At 39.8% G+C, this 19668-nt stretch overlaps 1 protein-coding gene across 1 annotated transcript in view; it reads right to left on the bottom strand.

Moving 5' to 3' along the window:
• Positions 1-1349: 1349 nt before the first annotated feature.
• The window catches only part of LOC149222163 (BRAP2 RING ZnF UBP domain-containing protein 2-like), a 156770-nt gene continuing 138451 nt past the window's right edge, over positions 1350-19668 (bottom strand). The window contains exons 6-12 of the mRNA XM_089385282.1: positions 3484-3590; positions 3154-3403; positions 2939-2992; positions 2461-2604; positions 2253-2317; positions 1908-1962; positions 1350-1815 (exon numbers count right to left, since the gene is read on the bottom strand). Of these exons, the coding sequence (XP_089241408.1) occupies positions 1663-1815; positions 1908-1962; positions 2253-2317; positions 2461-2604; positions 2939-2992; positions 3154-3403; positions 3484-3590 (828 nt within the window). The 3' untranslated portion in view covers positions 1350-1662. The remainder of the gene's footprint in view (positions 1816-1907; positions 1963-2252; positions 2318-2460; positions 2605-2938; positions 2993-3153; positions 3404-3483; positions 3591-19668) is intronic.

Raw genomic sequence — 19668 nt, 5'->3', positions numbered from 1 at the left:
TTTAATGTTATGTAATATTTAGGTATTTTAAAATCTATGCAAATACAAGAATTATTGTTTCCTTTTAAATCTACGAATAAATACACCCCCCAAAAGAACGGCGGAGGAGATTTCTACTCTGGTTAATTTTACACAATTCTCCATTCTTTGGAAAATGGCGAACATGAATTCTTCAAGCAGTCGTACATTTTTCTTTTCATATAATAATAAACACGAAAATGACAATTAGTCTTATAGCTTCAAATCTGACTTCAAAAGGTATAAAGCAAGGTCTATGCCGAATAAAAAATGTTTATGTTAATTTTTTCAGTACAATAGATACAAGTACTTATTTATGAACTATGATAATTACTTACTTCCAATGGTGTAGATGTTATTTAGCACAATAAGATGATAATTAAATAATTATACTTCAGAAATTCAACCACATACACACTAAAGCAATAGAGATCACAAAGCACAAAGAGACAAGAAGATTCTACCTAGTAAAACCCAATGGGGAAAAATCCAGCCAACTTTTTCCTTAGAGAATCAACGCAATAAGAGATACATCAAAGTTAAACTAACAAGCAAGATGACAACCACAAGATGCCTCAAGAAGCCATGTCAAAACTTCCCCAAGTCACTTCAAGATGCTTCTCCACAAACTCACACTAGGTCTGCACTAGGGCTGAATTTCAGCCTCTCCTCATCTCAGAATTTCAAAACTTAGACCAGACTTTATCCACAGAAGTTCGGACCTGTAATACACACATGCAAGGGAAGCAGAGAATTCACACGTGCAAGGGCACTCTTCCTTGTGCTTGGCTTCTTTTTCACCTTCAACTTGGCATTCTTCTTCCTCATCTTCCTTCACTAGGATGGATCAGAAATACACTTGCACTAGGGCTGAATTTCAGCCTCTCCTCATCTCAGAATTTCAAACCTTAGACCAGACTTTATCCACAGAAGTTCGGACCTGTAATACACACATGCAAGGGAAGAAGAGACAAGGGCACTCTTCCTTGTGCTCGGCTTCTTTTTCACCTTCAACTTGGCATTCTTCTTCCTCATCTTCCTTCACTAGGATGGATCAGAAATACACTTTATTGTGAGATGTGAATTGTGCCTGGGGTGGAGACAAGTGGTCTCTATATATACAAGCTGGAAGCGGTTGAATAGGTGCCTCTGGGACAGGGCTGACTTCAACACAGGGAGGCCTACTTGGGCATCTTGTGGTGTCTAAAATGTAAATTCAAATTTTCACTTTCCCACTTTCATAAGGTCATGAAGAACATGCTTTATAATATTTTCTTTTGAATACAAAAATCAAAAATATTTTTCTTTTCTTGCAAGCGTGAAGAACATGCTTCATATAATTTTCTTTTACAAATATAAATTATATTTCATCATTACAAGTACATTTGAAACATTATAAGACCAACCATAGCTACAAAATTCAACATATACAATGACAACCATAAGGTTATCAGACACAAGTACTGTACTGTGGAACATTCAGGACTCAGACAGCAGTAACTATATTTTCTCCTTGATTTTTGAAAGCCCAAATTGAAGTTACTTTCAAATGGAAAAGGACATTATTAAATTTCTGTACGGGAGTGCAAAAAAATATGCATGAAGTGAGAAGTTGATTCTATACAGAATGTTTTTCATCTACAATTAGCGTTTCTTTCTACTTGACTTTCCTGGACGACGGCTTGTCTTTGAGGTCGACTCAGGTTGCAGCACAATGGTTCCATCCCTAATATCAGCTGAGTCTGAACAGTTTTCTAAGGTCTTCTGTGCTTCAATATATACCATGAAATCTCTGACCTGTAATAAGGTTGAACCAAACAATAAAAACTGGATCTCAAGAGACCAGAACTTTTCACAAGAGAGAATAACCCAGTGAAATAGGAATTTACCTGTTCTTCCAAATCTGCAATTTTTTCATCCCGTGCCTTTATGGCCAACTGCTCCCTACAAAAGAATAAATTGAAGAATATACACTTAAAATAAGGAAAATTTGATGGCAAACTTAAAAGGAAAGCAACAAATTTCAGGTTGTCATCTCCTCATTCTTACGAGCATGCATAAAAGCAAGGGACCAAAACTTTTCACCCACACTTCATTCACATCCTCTTGATTCTAAAAGGTGCTTCTCTAAATTTCTCTATCGCAGAAGGAATTTAAGGAAGGAGTTTTGGATCTCTTTCAGCGTTTCTGAAATGTTTCTTGTACAAGGTGGAAAATGGGCTAACAGATTATACCTCTGTTCAATCTCTTCAACTTTTTTCCTCCATAGTCCCTGATTTGCAACCAAGTTCTTATTAACCTACAAACAAACTCTGTGAACATCAGTAAATCTGCCTGGTAAATAGGATGAAACACCTTTTACAGCAAATTTATCTCTTTGCGGTTTCTATGCCACATAACCCAACAGAACGAAAACAAACTTCTGTCTAACAAAACATATACCTCAATCAGAAAGGTGTTCTCCTTGGTGCATTCTTCAAGCTTAGCTTGCAATTTTTGTAGTTTTATGTTTGTAGCCTTCTGCATACCTTCAGAAACAGCAGTCTCTCTCTGCTGCCTGACTTCAGCAAGTAATGAATCGTAGTACTGTCAAACCAGTAGCAAAAGCTTTTAAACAGTAAACTCGAGTATGCCGAATCTAATAGAACATGCATAATTCATTTTATTATTCATTTGAAACTAACACGATATCGTCTACAGAATTTTCAACATGCATAAGAATAACAAAGTCGATGGCAATAAACTTTTTAACAGCCACACGATAGAGTCACGTAGTCTATAACTCAGTTTATAAATGATCAGGTTAACAAACTCAATAGGAAATAATGATAAACTTGGCAAAATATTAATTGAGCTTTACGTTCTTTATGAAAGTTTGTTAATCCGCAAGAAATATTTAGGCAGGGCTCTATAAATATACCTGTCGTTGATTCTCTAGCTGACTTGTCAGAAGATTATTATACTCATCAGCTATCTGTCCAAATCGACAGCATGTTATTGTCAATGCATTTGTGTCCATACAGGGACCACTTAACCTAGTATACGCAAGGAATGCATACTTGTAAACCTTTGGAAAAAATAAACGACTTCCAAAAAAATATGGAAATTTTGATGATAATTCAAAATCATTCTCACCGCTTCAATTTTACTGTCCAAAAGAACACTCTCAAATCCAGCATCATTACTGCATTCACACCTCCCACAATCATCACCAGTATCTCTACAATGGGCATTTAACTCGACCAATTTACCATCAGTTTTTGACTGTATAAGTCGATGAACATAGTTATCACCAACATAATCCCAGACCCGTTGAGTCTCCAAATCAAGTGAGTAACAATGTTGAGTTTCTTTCCAATGCTTTATGGCATGACCTGACTTATACCTGCCAAACACTATGCGGTCAATACTTGTGAAGGAAAACTAACGAAACGCAAATCTTGGTTACAAAACAATCGAGGCTACCTTCCACATCCAACAAAACCACAGATAACACAGATCCATAGGTTCTCAGATGTTGAACAGACTGAACAAGTAGACTTCTCAGGCTGCTGCTGACAATATCTACAGACCTGCAAGTAGAAGAAAATGATAATTATCTATAAATTGAACAAGACGTCTTCCATCCAACTTTAATTTTTTTATGTTCTTTTTAACCTTAACACACTTTAATAAGCACACACATTTCCTGCAAAAAAATCACATTTTATTCTCTCTTTTCTGTCCCCCCCTAAATGTATTCTGATTGATTATGAAATGTTCTTAAATTATTTGCGTATTCCTTGGATTTTATGTTGAGAAAATTTGTTCCCAGAATGCTTTATTGTCAAAAAGAATCACTTGGTAAAAAGGAAGAAATCAGCAACAAATATCCATCTCAAGCACCTGCGAATGACAAGATTGGCATGGATAAAATGGCCTGAAATATAGATATATACATATTCCAGAAAAAAGATTCAAGAATTGACTAGTAGATCACATGCTCCTTGCATATATTATTCTGAAATACTGAATAATTACACAACCAATCATTATTAGTATAGAACAACTCAAACATCAAGCATTCATCCTACCACAAGAAGTTTGCTATAATAACGATAACAAGGGAACAATGGGCTCAATTAGAGAGAATTTAGACTTCAGACCATAGTTTTAAAAACCAGAACCGGGCATCGAACCAGTCACCTATCTAACCGTGATTCGAACCCGAACCGGATCAAACCAGATTCAATAAACCGAGAATTGAAAAAAGTACATAAACTATTTATTTTTTAATGAAAAAATTTATTTTTAAGATTACAAACCATTAGAGACAAATATCAAAATGGCACCAAGTGCAATACATATCAATGATATCATCCACAAAATATATAACCAATGAGGCTCTAAATGGCCTCTAGAGTCCAAAAACAATGCTAAAACTCAAGCTACTAGGCCACTAGCCTACTACAAGTACAAAGTACAAACTCAAACTCAAAGTACAAATCATTGATCAACATGATCACTCATCAAACTCATCACCACTACTAGAGATGGGATCATCAGCAGGAGCTACATAAACATCATCTGGGTCAGAGTCTAAGGACTCCTCACACTCCTCTCCAGCCTCAATAGCAATACTAGGCCTAGCAAAACTAGAAGCACGAGTTGGCTGAGTTGCACGACTACTGCTCCCCTCACCAATACCATGTGCCATGCTTGGTCCTAGTGGTTCACTTCCTCCAACTACCAGATCTGCATTGGGATCAACACCCCCCAACTCCATGGCATCAATATCAAAATCAACACCAAACTCAGTTGGATGAGATTCCTCCACCCATTCTAAAGATGGATCAATATCATCCAACACAATGGGATCTGTATCAGGTCTTTTGTTCAGCAATTGGTTGTGCCTTAGTCAAAGGTTGTATTGCATAAAGACAAGATCATTCAATCGTTTTTGTTCCAAATGATTTCTCTTCTTCGTGTGAATCTGTTAAAAAACAGACCAATTGTGCTCACACCTAGAAGCACTAGAAGTTTGGCTGAGAACTCTAACTGCAAACTTTTGCAATTGAGGGCATTGGCTTCCAAACGACTCCCACCAATGTGCTACAAACTTACAAAGACAAAGACTAGAGTTATTTCATTTTCAACAATTTAGATGGTAAGTATGAACTTTGAACAATTTACAAAATACAAACTATAACGTCAATTTTAAACAATTGAACTTCACAAACATTTAAAAAATAAATAAATAATTGGAATTGCTTACCTGATTGATCCACTTCTCTTGCAATCTTTGCCAGATTTTTGTCAAATGTGCCTATGGCCCTAGAGAAAGCAGTGAGTTGTTGATGTATTTCCAATTGTTGTGACTCATCAGGTACCATGCGCTCCAAGCACTCATACAACCCATCTCTGACCTCCCCAGTATGATCTTCTCCTAGCTTAGCTTTATAATGATACTTTGGGTTCAAGAAATACATAGCCACATGCATAGGACGATGGAGTTGATTATTCCATCTATTATCAATGATCTCCCAAATAGGCCCATATTTACCTACTCTATCTTTGTAGGTTGGTCGTATCTGCTCCTTTGCCTGATCCATAGCCTCATAGATGTAGCCCTTGGAAAAATTTTCCCCATCTACCAACCATAACACCTTAACAAGGCGCTCACCAATTTTCACAACCTCTGTTTTTTTTCCAAAAAGTGTTGTCAAAAACTTTCTTTTTGGTGTCTTTTCCATCTGCTCTGCGAGCCCACCGAGATGAATTCCATTCATCACTAGAAAACATTTTCTGCAAGTTTTGTTGTTGGGAAGTGAGAGATTGCAATGTGAGGAAGTGAGTTGCAAATCTTGTGATGGCGGGCCTAACAAGCTCCTTGCCCCTAGTGTTTTTCCTCATTAGGCTCAACACCTATGAGTGGTTGTAGATGTATTTTGTGATACTCTTAGCATGCTCTACAATGTTCTTCACCCAATCCACTTTTCCTATGTCCTCAAGCTTGAAGTCTATGCAATGTGCAGCAAATGGGGTCCAAAATATGGTCTTATATTTGGCCTCTAGCATCTTTCCAGCAATAATATAGTTTGAAGCATTGTCAATGATGACCTGCACAACATTATGTACCCCCACTAATGTGACAATGTCATCCAAAAGCTCAAATAATAGGTTGCCATATTTCACCTTATCAGATGCGTCAACCAATCTCAAAAACACGATTCATTGAGGGCAAGAGAAAAGGAAATTTATGATAGTGTGTTTTTTCCATCAATCCATCTATCTGACATGATGGAACAACCTGTTTTGGTCCATGACTCTTTATATTCATTCAAATATTCTCCAATGGATGTAATCTCTTTTTGCAAAAGTCTTCCCCTCAAGTCATGCATAGTAGGGCCTTTGAAGCCCTTTCCTACAATAAAAGAAGCATCCCACATAGCTTGGTAGTAAGGTGAGTGAGCAGCATTAAAAGGAATATATGCATCATACAACCATCTAGCAATGTATTCAAAAGCAACATCTTTGCATTGCTTTTTCCAATGAGCATCCAAGATGGGTTGACTTAGACTTGGTTGGGAGGTAGTGGCACTAGCAGAGGCTGAAGTGGAGGAAGGTGTGAAATAGCTCTTAATGTTCATCATTGTTTTACCTTTGGCTTGGCTTTGAGGTTGAGACCCAAGGGAGGGAGGAACATAACGGAAGGGGTCTTGGGGATTGGAGGAGTCTTCAAAGTCAAAATCATCATACCCACTAGCTTCTCTCACTCTCCTAGCCATAGCTTCCTCAAGTTCCTTCTTCCTGGCAATTTCAATTTTCATCTTGAATAGCCTTTTCCCTAGCTTTTGCCTCTTCTTCTCAAACTTTTCAAGGTATTCTTTCCTAATAGGCCCTATGACTTCATTTGGTGCATCACAAGGGGTTACTTGGCCTCTTATACCAGCCAAGTGTTGTTTCAACCTATAAATACCCCTCCTCCCATTGGGTGCTTGCAATATTTGCACAACATTTTGCCATCAACAACATCACAGTGAACCCATGCAGCATCTTTGGCTTTTGGGGCCATAATGGATGGTGAAATTTCATGTTTTGAATGAAAGAGATCTTCAAATAAAATAGGAAAATGCAAAACCTATGATCAACTACTATCCTTCTAGTGCTTCCTTAATGCATTTTAACTTGAAAGTTGAAACTTGAAAGAGGGGGGGAAATTAAAAACAGAGACCAATAAATCTGGAAATTTTTTAGGGAAAAATCATACTTGGAAGAAGGTTGGAAAAGTAAACTAGTTGATGAAGTCTCCTCCCAAAGATGCCAACTACACTTGAAACCTCCTCCAAGATGACAAAGAACCTCCAAACTTCTTGTTGCTCCAAAACTCAAGGTTGTTGCAGCACTGCCCAAGCTCTCAAACTCTCACAAACACTTGAAATCAATTGTGTGAGACAAATGAGAGCTTGGGTTTGCTTTTATAATTGTAAGTGAGCAAATTTGGAGGAAAATCTGCCCATGGTTTGGGAAAAACCACCTTAAGAAACCATCTATAGGCCCCACAAATCCGCCCAACTCCGCGCACATCGACCCGGCCGGTTAGTGTCGGAATCGGCCGGTTAGGACCGGTTAGATGCCAAACCAGTCGGTTTGGCACCTAACTGATCTTAACCGGCCAACAAATCAGGTTTTTTTAGTCCGATTTGATGTCAGGGCTATCTAACCGGCCAGTTTGGTTGATTCCAGTCTGAACCGGCCAATTGTTAAAACTATGCTTCAGACACAACATCCAAGCACACTCTACCAGTAACAAGTAACATACTCCTTATACATGGTTTTTTAGGGGTTAAGTACCAGAAGAGGCACAATCATTACATAAAACACTCCAACCATATGCTGATAATTTCTAATTTAGTACAAGTGGCAGGACAATGCAGGTTCTAGATTGGGATTCTCTAGGGTTATCTGGGACCCGGGAATAAAGATTTGGATTGCTTGGGAGAAGCAATCTCGAGAAGGGAGGATTATAATATCCCTTTTCGAGAAAGGAAGAAATGAGTCAGTTAATTTAATTATTTAATGTCACCCTAAAGGTTATAGTGAGTAATTAAATTAAAAAAGGGGATTATTAAGTGACATTTGATTTAATTAAGAAATAAAACTTATAAAGTCACTTTGTTAAAAGGAAATAAAAGAAACCCACGGTATTTTGAGGACAAAAGATTATAAAAGAAAAAGAGGCTTGAGGGAAGAGGATATGATTGAGTATTGATATTTTGATAATTGTTTCGAGAACTCTAGATATTGATATTTTGATATATCAAGGGAGAAACCCCCAATATATTTCTCGGTTTTGGTGTTGAAATATACACCTGGTGGTGGTTGGTTTCAATGGTTGTAAAGCCACCCTAGCTAATTATTATCTTACAGGAAGATCGAATTGGTCCAGCAAGGAGTTAGTTTATCCATTACAGAGAGAGGACCAAGTATTGTGCTTTTCAGAGGGCTGAATATTATCCCAGGAGCCAAATTGCTATATTTTCAGAAGGATCGAGTTAGTGGGCCGAGTTGCTAAAGATCAAATTGTAGAGGACAGAGAGCCAAGAACCCAGTGTACCTTCCAAGTTTATTTTGAAGTAATCTCATCCTAGGAAGTATTAATAAAAATTGGGGTTTCTTGCATTAATTATTATCTACAATTTCTATGGTTTTGTGTTGCATTTTATTGATATTTTTGGCAAAATTTTATGTTATAATATTTTCTGGGAATTTTTAGCTAAATAAATAAAAAGGAATATAGCAGTGGTATCAGATTTGGTTTTCCTTCCATCTTGAAGAGTTTATTTGAAAAAGGCTTCTGAATCGGCAAGATAAATTGTTCACAGAATTATTTCAAAAAATTGAAGAATCTAATAGGAATCTCACAAGAACAGTAGAATGGGTGAACACGGGAATTTTGTGCGTTTTTTAAGACTCTAACAAGAACGTGACAAAGGTATTTGAAGATTATAATAGAAATTTTATGAGAGTGATAGGGCAAATTGGAGCATGGGTATCATTAGAGGGGGCGAAGGAAAAAAGAAGCCACAAATCTGCAGTTGAAAAAGCAGCAGTAGAAGACAAAATGATTGGCCTCATTAGCACTGTTGAGGAACAAAATCCCAGCACCCATGTTATAAATGCAGCTAAGACAAAGGTTGGAGGTGAAGTCTATGATCAATCATCAAAGTATCAAGGACGATCTGGGAGAAGTTGCACCTATTGAAGAGAAATATAGGGCAGATAGTAACAAAAATGGCTCAGCATTTTCAGCCCCAAATGATTCAGCATCATTGATAGTTGATGATTGTAAGCCTCCTACTCCATTGCTTAACAGCACAATGACAGTTTTTTATCAAGGCAAAGATAAAACTCTGAAGAAGCAGGCTCCTATAAAGGAAAAGACAAGATATGACAAGGGGGATTTCTAGGAAACAAATTCTCTAGGCAGGCTTAAACATCTCAATATTAGTACGAGCAACGAAAGACAATTTTGAGTGTGCCATTGAACATGAGTCATGTAGCAATAAAGATGCTACTTATAAAAAAAGTTGTAGACATATCACCTTCAATTGTGTTTCAACTTTCAACTCATTCAGGTCTTACGCCAGGAGAATGTCAAATATATTCTTGCACCTTATGAGGCAGATGCTCAAATGGCTTTTTTATCATTTACGAAGCATGTAGCAAGAGTAATTATGAAAGATTCAGACTTGACTCTTTGTCAAAGGATTATTTTCAAAATGGACAAATATGGCAATGGTGTTGAATCTCAATATGCAGAGCTTGCAAGAAACAATGATCTGAGCTTCACCAGTTTTACAAGGCATATGGTACTCGAGATGTGCACCTTGAGTGGCTATGATTATCGTCAATCTCTGCAAGGAATGGGTATTAAAAGGGCTCATGGTCTCATTAGAAAATTCAAAAATTATAAGGTTAGCAATCATCTGAGGAACAGTGGTATTTGTGTTCCACTAGGGTATGAAGAAACATTCAAAAAAGCAATTTTAACTTTTCGTCATCAACGCATCTACGATCCTATGACTAAAGATCAATGTTTTTAAAACCGGAACCGGTGACTGGACCGGTCCACCTAATGAACCGGTTTACCGACCAGAACCAGTCTAACCGGGACTGGTTTGGTCTAAACGAACCGGTTTTAAAAAAATACATTAAATAATTAATTTTTAATGAAACAAAACTATTTTTAAGATGTAAAACCATGATTCCAAGCCAATAGAGACAAAATATGCAAAGTTTGCTCATTTATATGCCATGTAAAGGTGAATATATCAAAATGGCACCGAGTACAATACATATCATCGACAAAATAGCAAAATACATAAGAAATGAGGCTCTAAATGGCCTATAAAGTCCAAAAACAATGCTGCAAGCTATGAGGCCATTGGCCTAATACAAGTCTATAGTGTACACATGATCAATCATCAAGTTCATCACCACTACTAGACACAGGATCACCATCAGGAGCTACATAGACATCATCTGGTTCAGAGTCTGAGGATGCCTCAGCCTGATCTGCAACCTCAGTATCAATGCCACCAATGACAATAGAAGTGGACCTAATGGAAGCACGAGTTTGTCGACCTGCATGACTAGTGCCTTCCATTGGTTCTTTGCCTTTCCTTGATGCCGCTACTAATCCTAGTTCTGATGCCACCACATAATCTGCATCATCCCCCGCTAAAGCCATGTCAATATCAAAATCGGCCTCAAACACAGGTTCTTCAGTCTCCTCCACCCATTCTGATGTTGGATCAATATCGTCCAACACAATGGGATCTAGATCAGGAGTTTTGCTCATCATTTGGAGCTCCGATTGCATTTATTGTTTACCCCCAAACCATGAAATCTTGAAAACCATTAAGTCTGCTAGATTTTGAGTGAAATCTAAAATTCTAGTTTCTCCATATGAAATCCAATGAGGTTGAAACCACTCTCAAACATCCCGAGTCATTTCATGGTAATGTTAAAAATTTAAGTAAAAGGATGAAAATGAAAATTAAAGGACATGTCACTTTTACTTTAAGAATTTAACATTACCATTAATTGCCAACATTGTTAGGGTTGAAACACCCTTAGTTTCCCCCCAAAACCCCCGAAACACAGTGAAAAATATGCTTTTTTAACTTTACGGTGGGCGTGCCTAAAACTGGCCGGTTTAGGACAGAACCGGCTGGTTTGATACAAACCGGCCGGTTTTGTCCTAAACCGGCCGGTTTTCACCGGTTAGGGCAAAAAAATGGCGAAATGGCCTTTCCAACCGGGTTCTTTGGCCGGTTTAGACCGGCGGCCTTGCTAACCGGCCGGTTAGACTGGTAACCGGTTTTTAAAAACGGTTTTGAAAACACTGCTAAAGATAGTGTTCATCTGACAGATTTAACATGCAACCTGAGTGTGATTCAGATTATTTTGGTCCACCAATGCCCCAAAATGTAGACAGAGTGATTTCCATGGGTGAAATAGATCCCATCACAAAAACACCATTTCAGGAAGATGTTACCACTTTCAAGGGCTTGCCACCAAATAATCGTAATGTGAATGGTCCCCGTTAAGAAAAACAGAAGTGAGTGTTAGAATTGCCTTTACAAAAGAATATTTTGACAAATCATTTCTGCTTGACATCTACAAAAACAAAGCAGCAATTCAGGGCTCCAAGAATAATCCCTGGAGCAGATGAAACTATGGAAGAATTGTTATTCAAAGATGAAGAAAATCGATGCTGGATTTTAAATTTAGAGCATTATCCTACTTCAATAGTTGACTTTGTGGCAGGCTCTTTCGCAGCATGGAGTCAGGACAGCAGTTCTATGCACATATCCTTTGGACCTGTTAGCTCTACTATGTTCTTTGACTCTTGATGGATTAAAATAGGTGTTGAGCAGTGCTGGCATGGTTGTATAAGGCTGGCCACAGTTTTTCATGCTTTCCCCTTCTTTTTCCCTTTTCTTCTTATAACCCCCGCGTACACTCTTTAACTCCCTATTCATCTGTTTTCCGCTAAAATTTCTCTATAAACCCTTTTTCCCGGGGTTCCCGCGCATTTTGGTTTAAATACTATCAAACCCCGCTACCCCTGTTTTATACCTACATTCACTGTAAAAACCATGTTCTGTTAGCCCCCGGGTGCTGGTTTAAACGTTATAACTTTGATAATGTGACCGCGCACTATAACCCGCGGCTTTCCCGGTCACATCGCACCCGTTAACCCTTTATCAGTTTCCCTGCCGCTTGACCGTCCGTTGATTAATCCAACGATAGTCGAAGCCCTCGCTCTCGTAACTTGCACGACTGTTAGCCCGCGGGGAAGCAGTTTCCCGCTGGCCATGTGTCGCCATATTACAGGATCGCGCATTGTTATACAGATACCACTGTTGCGCCGAAAGCGGTGCGGGGAAACCACCCGCCCCCGAAACCGCCAACCCCCCGCTCGTTAACCGTCGTGCATCTTCTTCGTGCAATGGTCGTCCGATCATCCCCGCCCATGATCCAACGGTCCTCATTCTTCCCGCGCATATGTCTCCCGATCTCCTCCGTAGATTGAACTCCACCATTGATCTCTGCGATCCAACGGCTGTTATTGATCCCTGTAATGCCTCTGTGTCTTCTATCGCCTCCCGCCAGTTCTCAACGCATTTTTCATGTTTTTTGGCAATCCTGTGCACCCGAAGGAGGAAGGAGGCCCTGATCTGGTCCTCCACGCATTGAATTCCCAGCAACCGCAGTTAAAGAGCAACACGGCCAAGGACAGAAAGGACACCCTCGAGCAGCGCAACCATTTATCAGTGATGGAGCATTGTATCAGTCAGTATGCCACTTGTTCTAAGGAGGACTGTAGAGCATCAGAAAAGGCCGATTTTGTTCATTTAAACATTCAGATTTCAGCAGAGCACAATATCTTATTGTAAATGCGGTTGGCGGTCCATTAAGACACCTCCATGCATAGCCTAGTAGAGCAATTTTGTAAACAAACTCTATATATATCCAGAAGACATAATGTAATAGGTTGATGAATGTTATTTTGTTGTAAGCTTCAACTTCTGGAGACTGTAACTGTTATGATACCTGCAGCATCTGGTCTTCATTTCCAGCTAATGCAAGCTTCTTTTGCTGTTAATTGCTCACTTTCCACTTCTTTGTTCTAGGTTGTGTCTGTTATGCATTTATTCATGTGCTGTTTATGTTTAGCATTAGAGGGGCTATCATCCCACCTCTGTGTTTGAATCTAGTTGTATCATTGAATTTGTATGCAGGTTTCTATTATTTTAATTCCAGAGAGTTGTCATCTTGTCTGTGCATTAGGAAATAGATTTACAGACCTTTTAATTGGTTGCAGTCGGCCATCACAGGGTCATGTGCATCTACTGGTGTGGTCAGTCTTCTCCATCATCACAATTTCCTTAAACTGTGAGTAATTGGTGGTCTAAAGCCTTGTAGTCTGGGGGTGTTCACCCATGTATGGGGTTAAGCATAGTAGAAGTGGTTATCTGGCTTGAATATGCAGCATTTCTTTCATTCATCCACCATTTATCCAAATTTTTGTTGAGTTTGTAATGTTCCCGAGCATCTTTGATATACAACCTAGGAGAGTTTCTTGGGGTGATAACATTAATTGGCGTCGTTGCCGGGGAGAGGAGAATCGAAGCTCAGCTTCCCTGGGAGAACGACACAGCTTCAAGCTTTGATGATAGACAAGGTTTGAACACAATTTTTGGTTGTAATCATCTATCTGGCGACTCCATTGGAGGAAGAACAACCTTTGGCGACTCCATATTGCAGTTTTGGCGCAGTTGGTGAAGCATGTTCAGAGATATCTTTAGAAATCATCAGTTGAACCATTGCCTGATCCTGAGAAGATCATTCAGCAGAAGAAAATATCGCAGTAAGGAGCATCAGAATCAGGTAAGCCTTGGAATTTTTATGTATCTCTGCTAGTGTAGAAATACCTTCAGAGATTCATACAGCTCCTTAGTCATTCATTTCCCTTTCGGACCTCAATTGAAAGAAGCATCCATGTTGTCCATCATATTCCTCTGTTTCTGTCATTCTTTTCATTGATTCATTCCACTCAGTCCACCAGTATCCCTTTCGTATACCTCAGTCATGGCAGGCCAGCAAGCCCTCACAAAGATAGAAAGAATAGTTGCTGCTAGGTATGAGCCCTTAGTCTTGCCTACCCCTTTGAATGCCATGCCTATAGAAGATTATCAAGAGTTTATGCCTGAGTTTACTGGTGCAGGAGTAACAGTTGAAGAGCATTTAGAGGCCTTTTATAGCTATGCTAATAACTTGGATATCAATGAATAGGATGTCTGGATGAGGGTTTTTGTTCAATGCCTAGATGGGGAAGCTAGAAAATGGTTTAGAAATTTACCCCCTAGGTCCATTGCAGACATTGAGGCCCTAGATGCTTTATTTTTAAAGCACTGGGGAAATGATAAAGATCTGCTCTTTTATCATGATGAATTTGGGAACTTGCAGAGAGAAGATGGTGAGTTGTTGTTTGAATTTAACATTAGATTCAATCATATGTACAGCAGAATGCCACTTAATGCTTTCGATTCTCAATTCTGTCTGCTGATTAGAGCAAGAAGATGTACTTCTTTGGCTGATATGCAAACTGCAGCCTTTGAAGTAGAAGCAAACATCATTGCTGCAGAGAGACTTGAAGGTAATGCCGAGAGCATAAGACAGGGAGGAGAGTCCTCATCATCCTCAGAGCCTGAGATCGATGAATTAGCTAGGATGATTGAGTTTTTGGCCTCTGAAGTTTCCAAGCTAAAAGCTGAGCAGTATTCTGAAGAAGCAGGAGTTCCTTGTGACTTTTCTCTTCCAAAGCCAAATCTATATAGAGAAACACATGAGCATTTGCAAATTTTGCAAAAGAAATAAGATCACAAATGAAGACAAAGGGGTGAGGCCCCTTTTACAGAATATAGTCATGGAAGAAGTGCAGCATGAGGAGGAGGTCCATGTTTTGGAAGGTGCTCCTTTCCTAACAAGGGCTGCTTATGAGAAAGCAATATCCAAAGGCACTGCTCAGCAATTTGTTGTAGCTGCAGAACAACAAGTTGACCAGCAGTGGCAGCCAGCAGCAGATCCCTTCCTCCAAGAATTCGAGCCTAAGGCCAGCACATCTTCTAATGGCTATGCAGATCTGCAAGTTGAACAACCTGTTGTTATCCCCAGCACAATGATCAAGAAGGGAGAAGAAAGCTCCCCATCATCTTTTGCTTCTCTGTCTGCTCAAGTGAAAATCCCTCAAAGTTGCCACTTAAACACTGAGGCAGAACAAAATCCAATGCTCAAGGCTGAAGCTGATCATCTCAGTCTTGATATTCTGAAAACTGCTCAGGTGACCTCCACTCAGATTGAAAGGGCAGCTTGCTTGATAACAGAGGAAGAGGATGTTCAGTCTTGGAACTCCTACTTGGATGTGGACTGTTTCAAGAAAAATGAAGGAGCAGATAATGTCCCTGTGTCCCCTGCACAAGAATACAGTGGTGCATCTTTCATATTAGTTGTGCAGACTACAAAAGACACAGGCAAGTACACAACAGTCATGATTATTCAGCAGGTGTACAGAGGCTCCCATGACAAACATCCAAGGAGGAAAATATACAAAAGGGGAATGAAATTTGATCCCTATGTACCTATCAAGGTCAAATCTCCTAAACTCTTTGAGGTAGAGGATCAAATAAATCTTGTTTTGCTGATCTATGATGAAGGGGCCGAGAGCAGGAGAAACAATTTTGATGGCCTATCAGTTGGCCAATTTTTGAGCAATTGTGTTGATTGTGAGCAGTTTCTTTTTCAAGTTTTATTGTAGGCCTAGTTTGACTCCATGCCCAATGGATACTAGGCAAATGTTTTTAAGTTGGTTTTGTATGAAGGCATTGGTCTGCAGGTTCTTGAGACCTCACAGGGAGGATCTCATCCCCAGAAGGAGCTAGTGTTAGCTCTGCTATGTTCTTTGACTCTTGATGGATTAAAATAAGTGTTGAGCAGTGCTGGTATGGTTGTATAAGGTTGGCAGCAGTTTTTCATGCTTTCCCCTTCATTTTCCCTTTTCTTCTTATAACCCCCGCGTACACTCTTTAACTCCCTACTCATCTGTTTTCCTCTAAAATGTCTCTATAAACCCTTTTTCCTAGGGCTCCCGCGCGTTTTGGTTTAAATACTATCAAACCCCGCTACCCCTATTTTATACCTGCATTCACTGTAAAAACCATGTTCTGTTAGCCCCCAGGTGCTGGTTTAAACGTTATAACTTTGATAATGTGACCGCACACTATAACCCGCGGCTTTCTCGGTCACATCGCACCCGTTAACCCTTTATCAGTTTCCCTGCCACTTGACCGTCCGTTGATTAATCCAACGATAGTCGCAGCCCCTGCTCTCGTAACTTGCACGACTATTAGCCCGCAGGGAAGCGGTTTCCCGCCGGCCACGTGTCGCCATATTACAGGATCGCGCATTGTTATACGAATACCACCGTTGAGCCGAAAGCAGTGCGGGGAAACCGCTCGCCCGCGAAACCGCCGACCCCCCGCTCGTTAACCGTCGCGCATCTTCCTCGTGCGATGGCCATCCGATCATCCCCGCCCGTGATCCGACGGTCCTCATTCTTCCCACGCATATGTCTCCCGATCTCCTCCGTAGATTGATCTCCATCGTTGATCTCTGCGATCCAACGGCTGTTATTGATCCCTGTAATGCCTTTGTGTCTTCTATCGCCTCCCGCCAGTTTTCAACGCATTTTTCGTGTTTTTTGGCAATCCTGTGCACCCGAAGGAGGAAGGAGGCCCTGATCTAGTCCTCCACGCATTGAATTCCCAGCAACAACAGTTAAAGAGCAGCACGGCCAAGGACAGAAATGACACCCTCGAGCAGCTCAACCATTTATCAGTGACGGAGCATTGTATCAGTCAGTACGCCACTTGTTTTAAGGAGGACTGCAAAGCATCAGAAAAGGCCGATTTTGTTCATTCAAACATTCAGATTTCAGCAGAGCACAATATCTGATTGTAAATGCGATTGGTGGTCCATTAAGACACCTCCACGCATAGCCTAGCAAAGAAATTTTGTAAACAGACTCTATATATATCCAGAAGACAGAATGTAATAGGTTGATGAATGTTATTTTGTTGTAAGCTTCAACTTCTGGAGACTGTAACTGTTATGATACCTGCAGCGTCTGGTCTTCATTTCCAGCTAATGCAAGCTTATTTTGCTATTAATTGCTCACTTTCCACTTCTTCTTTGTTCCAGGTTGTGCCCGTTATGCATTTATTCATGTGCTATTTATGTTTAGCATTAGAGGGGCTGTCATCCCACCTCTGTGTTTGAATCTAGCTGTATCATTGAATTTGTATGCAGGTTTCTATTATTTTAATTCCAGAGAGTTGTCATGCTATCTGTGCATTAGGAAATAGATTTACAGACCTTTTAACTGGTTGCAGCCAGCCATCACAGGGTCCTGTGCATCTGCTGGTGTGGTCAGTCTTTTCCATCATCACAATTTCCTTAAACTGTGAGTAATTGGTGGTCTAAAGCCTTGTATTCTGGGGTGTTCACCCATGTCTGAGGTTAAGCATAGTAGAAGTGGTTATCTGGCTTGAATATGCAGCATTTTTTTCATTCATCCACCATTTATCCAACTTTTTGTTGAGTTTGTAATGTTCCCGAGCATCTCTGATATACAACCTAGGCGAGTTTCTTGGGGTGATAACAGGACCCAAACCCAACAAGCTGCGGTCCTCGTTGTTAGGTTGACTTATCGCTCAATGAAGCGGTGGACACTTCCCATGTTCACACCAACAAAATCAATCCAAGAATCTCGAATTTGCCATTAAAACCTCTGAACTCACAGCTGTTGATGGCGACGATGAAGAGATTGCTTTCTTAAACAAAAGGATAGAATTCATCTCTGAATCTTCATCAGGAATGACATATACAGTGTTCAGGAAGGAGACTAGTGGCGGGGAGAGCTACGTGCACCGGGAGTCAAATGATGATGAGGCAGAGTACTATTCTTAGACTTCCAAAGTCCAAAGCTCCCAGAGGAGGTGGTTAGTCTCGAGAAAATTTCCCTGGTTCAAGCTCCAGCTCCAGAGCAAGAGTAGATCAAGGGGTTCGATTCTTTCCACAAGACTCATGCTCGGAAGCAAATTCAAAGCTTTCTTCTTCTACTACATCATGAAATTACAAACTTTTTTCCATTTCTCTTACGAACTTCAAGGGAGCAAACGGTATGCACAGCGTCAGTAGCACGTGTTTCAGAAGACATCAAATCTATATGGCCCAGCTGCCAAGTTAACGTATTTGGTTCATTTGAGACTGGGCTCTATTTACCTTCCAGTGACGTTGATGTGGTGATCTTGAATTCTAATGTTCAAATTCCTCAAAATGATCTGCAAGCTCTTGCTAAAGCTTTGTCTCAAAGGTCCATTGGACATAAAATGCAAGTTATTAGAAAAGTGTCAACTGTCAAATTTATTGAGAAGGAAAGCAATGTGGCATTTGATATCAGTTTTGTTGTGCAAAGTGGACCAAAGGCTGTGAAATTTATTAAGGATGCAGTCACTAAAATTCTTCCTTTAAAGCCATTATGCCTCATATTGAAGATATTCTTATAGCAAAAGGAGTGAACCAAGGTTTATTCTGGGGGTACTGGCTCTTATGCTCTTCTTGTTATGAGGATGACACATTTGTTAATTTTCTTGAAACTCTGCAACTACTTAGATGAATTCACTAAAAAGTCAAGGCAACTGAAAAATGAAACCAAATTCAACTTTCATCAAGATATAGAGTTTCTTAACATTCAACATGCAGCAGAAAATAGTTGAAATAAAAACAAATACACACAAATTTGACATCAGTGTTTTCCCCAGGAAACGAGACAACCTGATTTCTTTGTTGTGGTCTTCTTATTGATTGTTCTTTGAGCAAATAAATCTTTTGCAATTCAATGCGCTGCTATTGCAGCCAGCAAATAACCTTTGAGAAAGTTCTCGTCTTTCTTCTCACTAATTTCAGCTCCAACAATTGTTCTCAGCCTGTCACTACTCTCGGCCTTGAGAAATTGCTCTTGGCCCTGACTATTGATTTCGGCATGTTCACACAAGTGATTCCTTCTGAAACTAGTCTCGACTTGCTCCTCGAATTCCTGATCTTCGCTCCTCAACCAATGTGTTATAGCATCAACAAAGAATCATCAATCTTTGTGCCTCGTCCTTCTCTTCCCCTAATAGAGTTTTGATGCATGCAAGGAGGCCAAGTTTGAATGGCTGTTCACAGAAGTGCAACGAGCTCCTTTTTCCAATTAACTAGAGCAAGTCTTAGTTACACTTGGACTAGCTCTCAGTTAACTAGCTTGAGTTGCTCCATGATTTCCTCTAGTTGTGAACAGAGTTAATTGAGGACTTAACTCGTCCTCCCTTCACTTGTCTCTAAAGTCATAACTCGTCCTAACTGAACTTGTCTTTACAGTCTTAACTCGTCCTAACTAGACTTGTCTTAGCCACCTCATCCTGTAGTCTAATTGAAGAAGATTCCAACAAACTAGAGCACCAACACTACGCATGCAATCTATTGATGACCATTCCAGTG

The sequence above is a fragment of the Pinus tabuliformis genome, chromosome Q (genome assembly GCF_031772625.1).
Source record: "Pinus tabuliformis cultivar Carrire ecotype Pingquan chromosome Q, CPIR1, whole genome shotgun sequence".
Classification (NCBI taxonomy): Eukaryota; Viridiplantae; Streptophyta; class Pinopsida; order Pinales; family Pinaceae; genus Pinus; species Pinus tabuliformis.
Note: the sequence above shows the minus strand (reverse complement) of the source record. Positions and strands in the feature narration are given on the sequence as shown.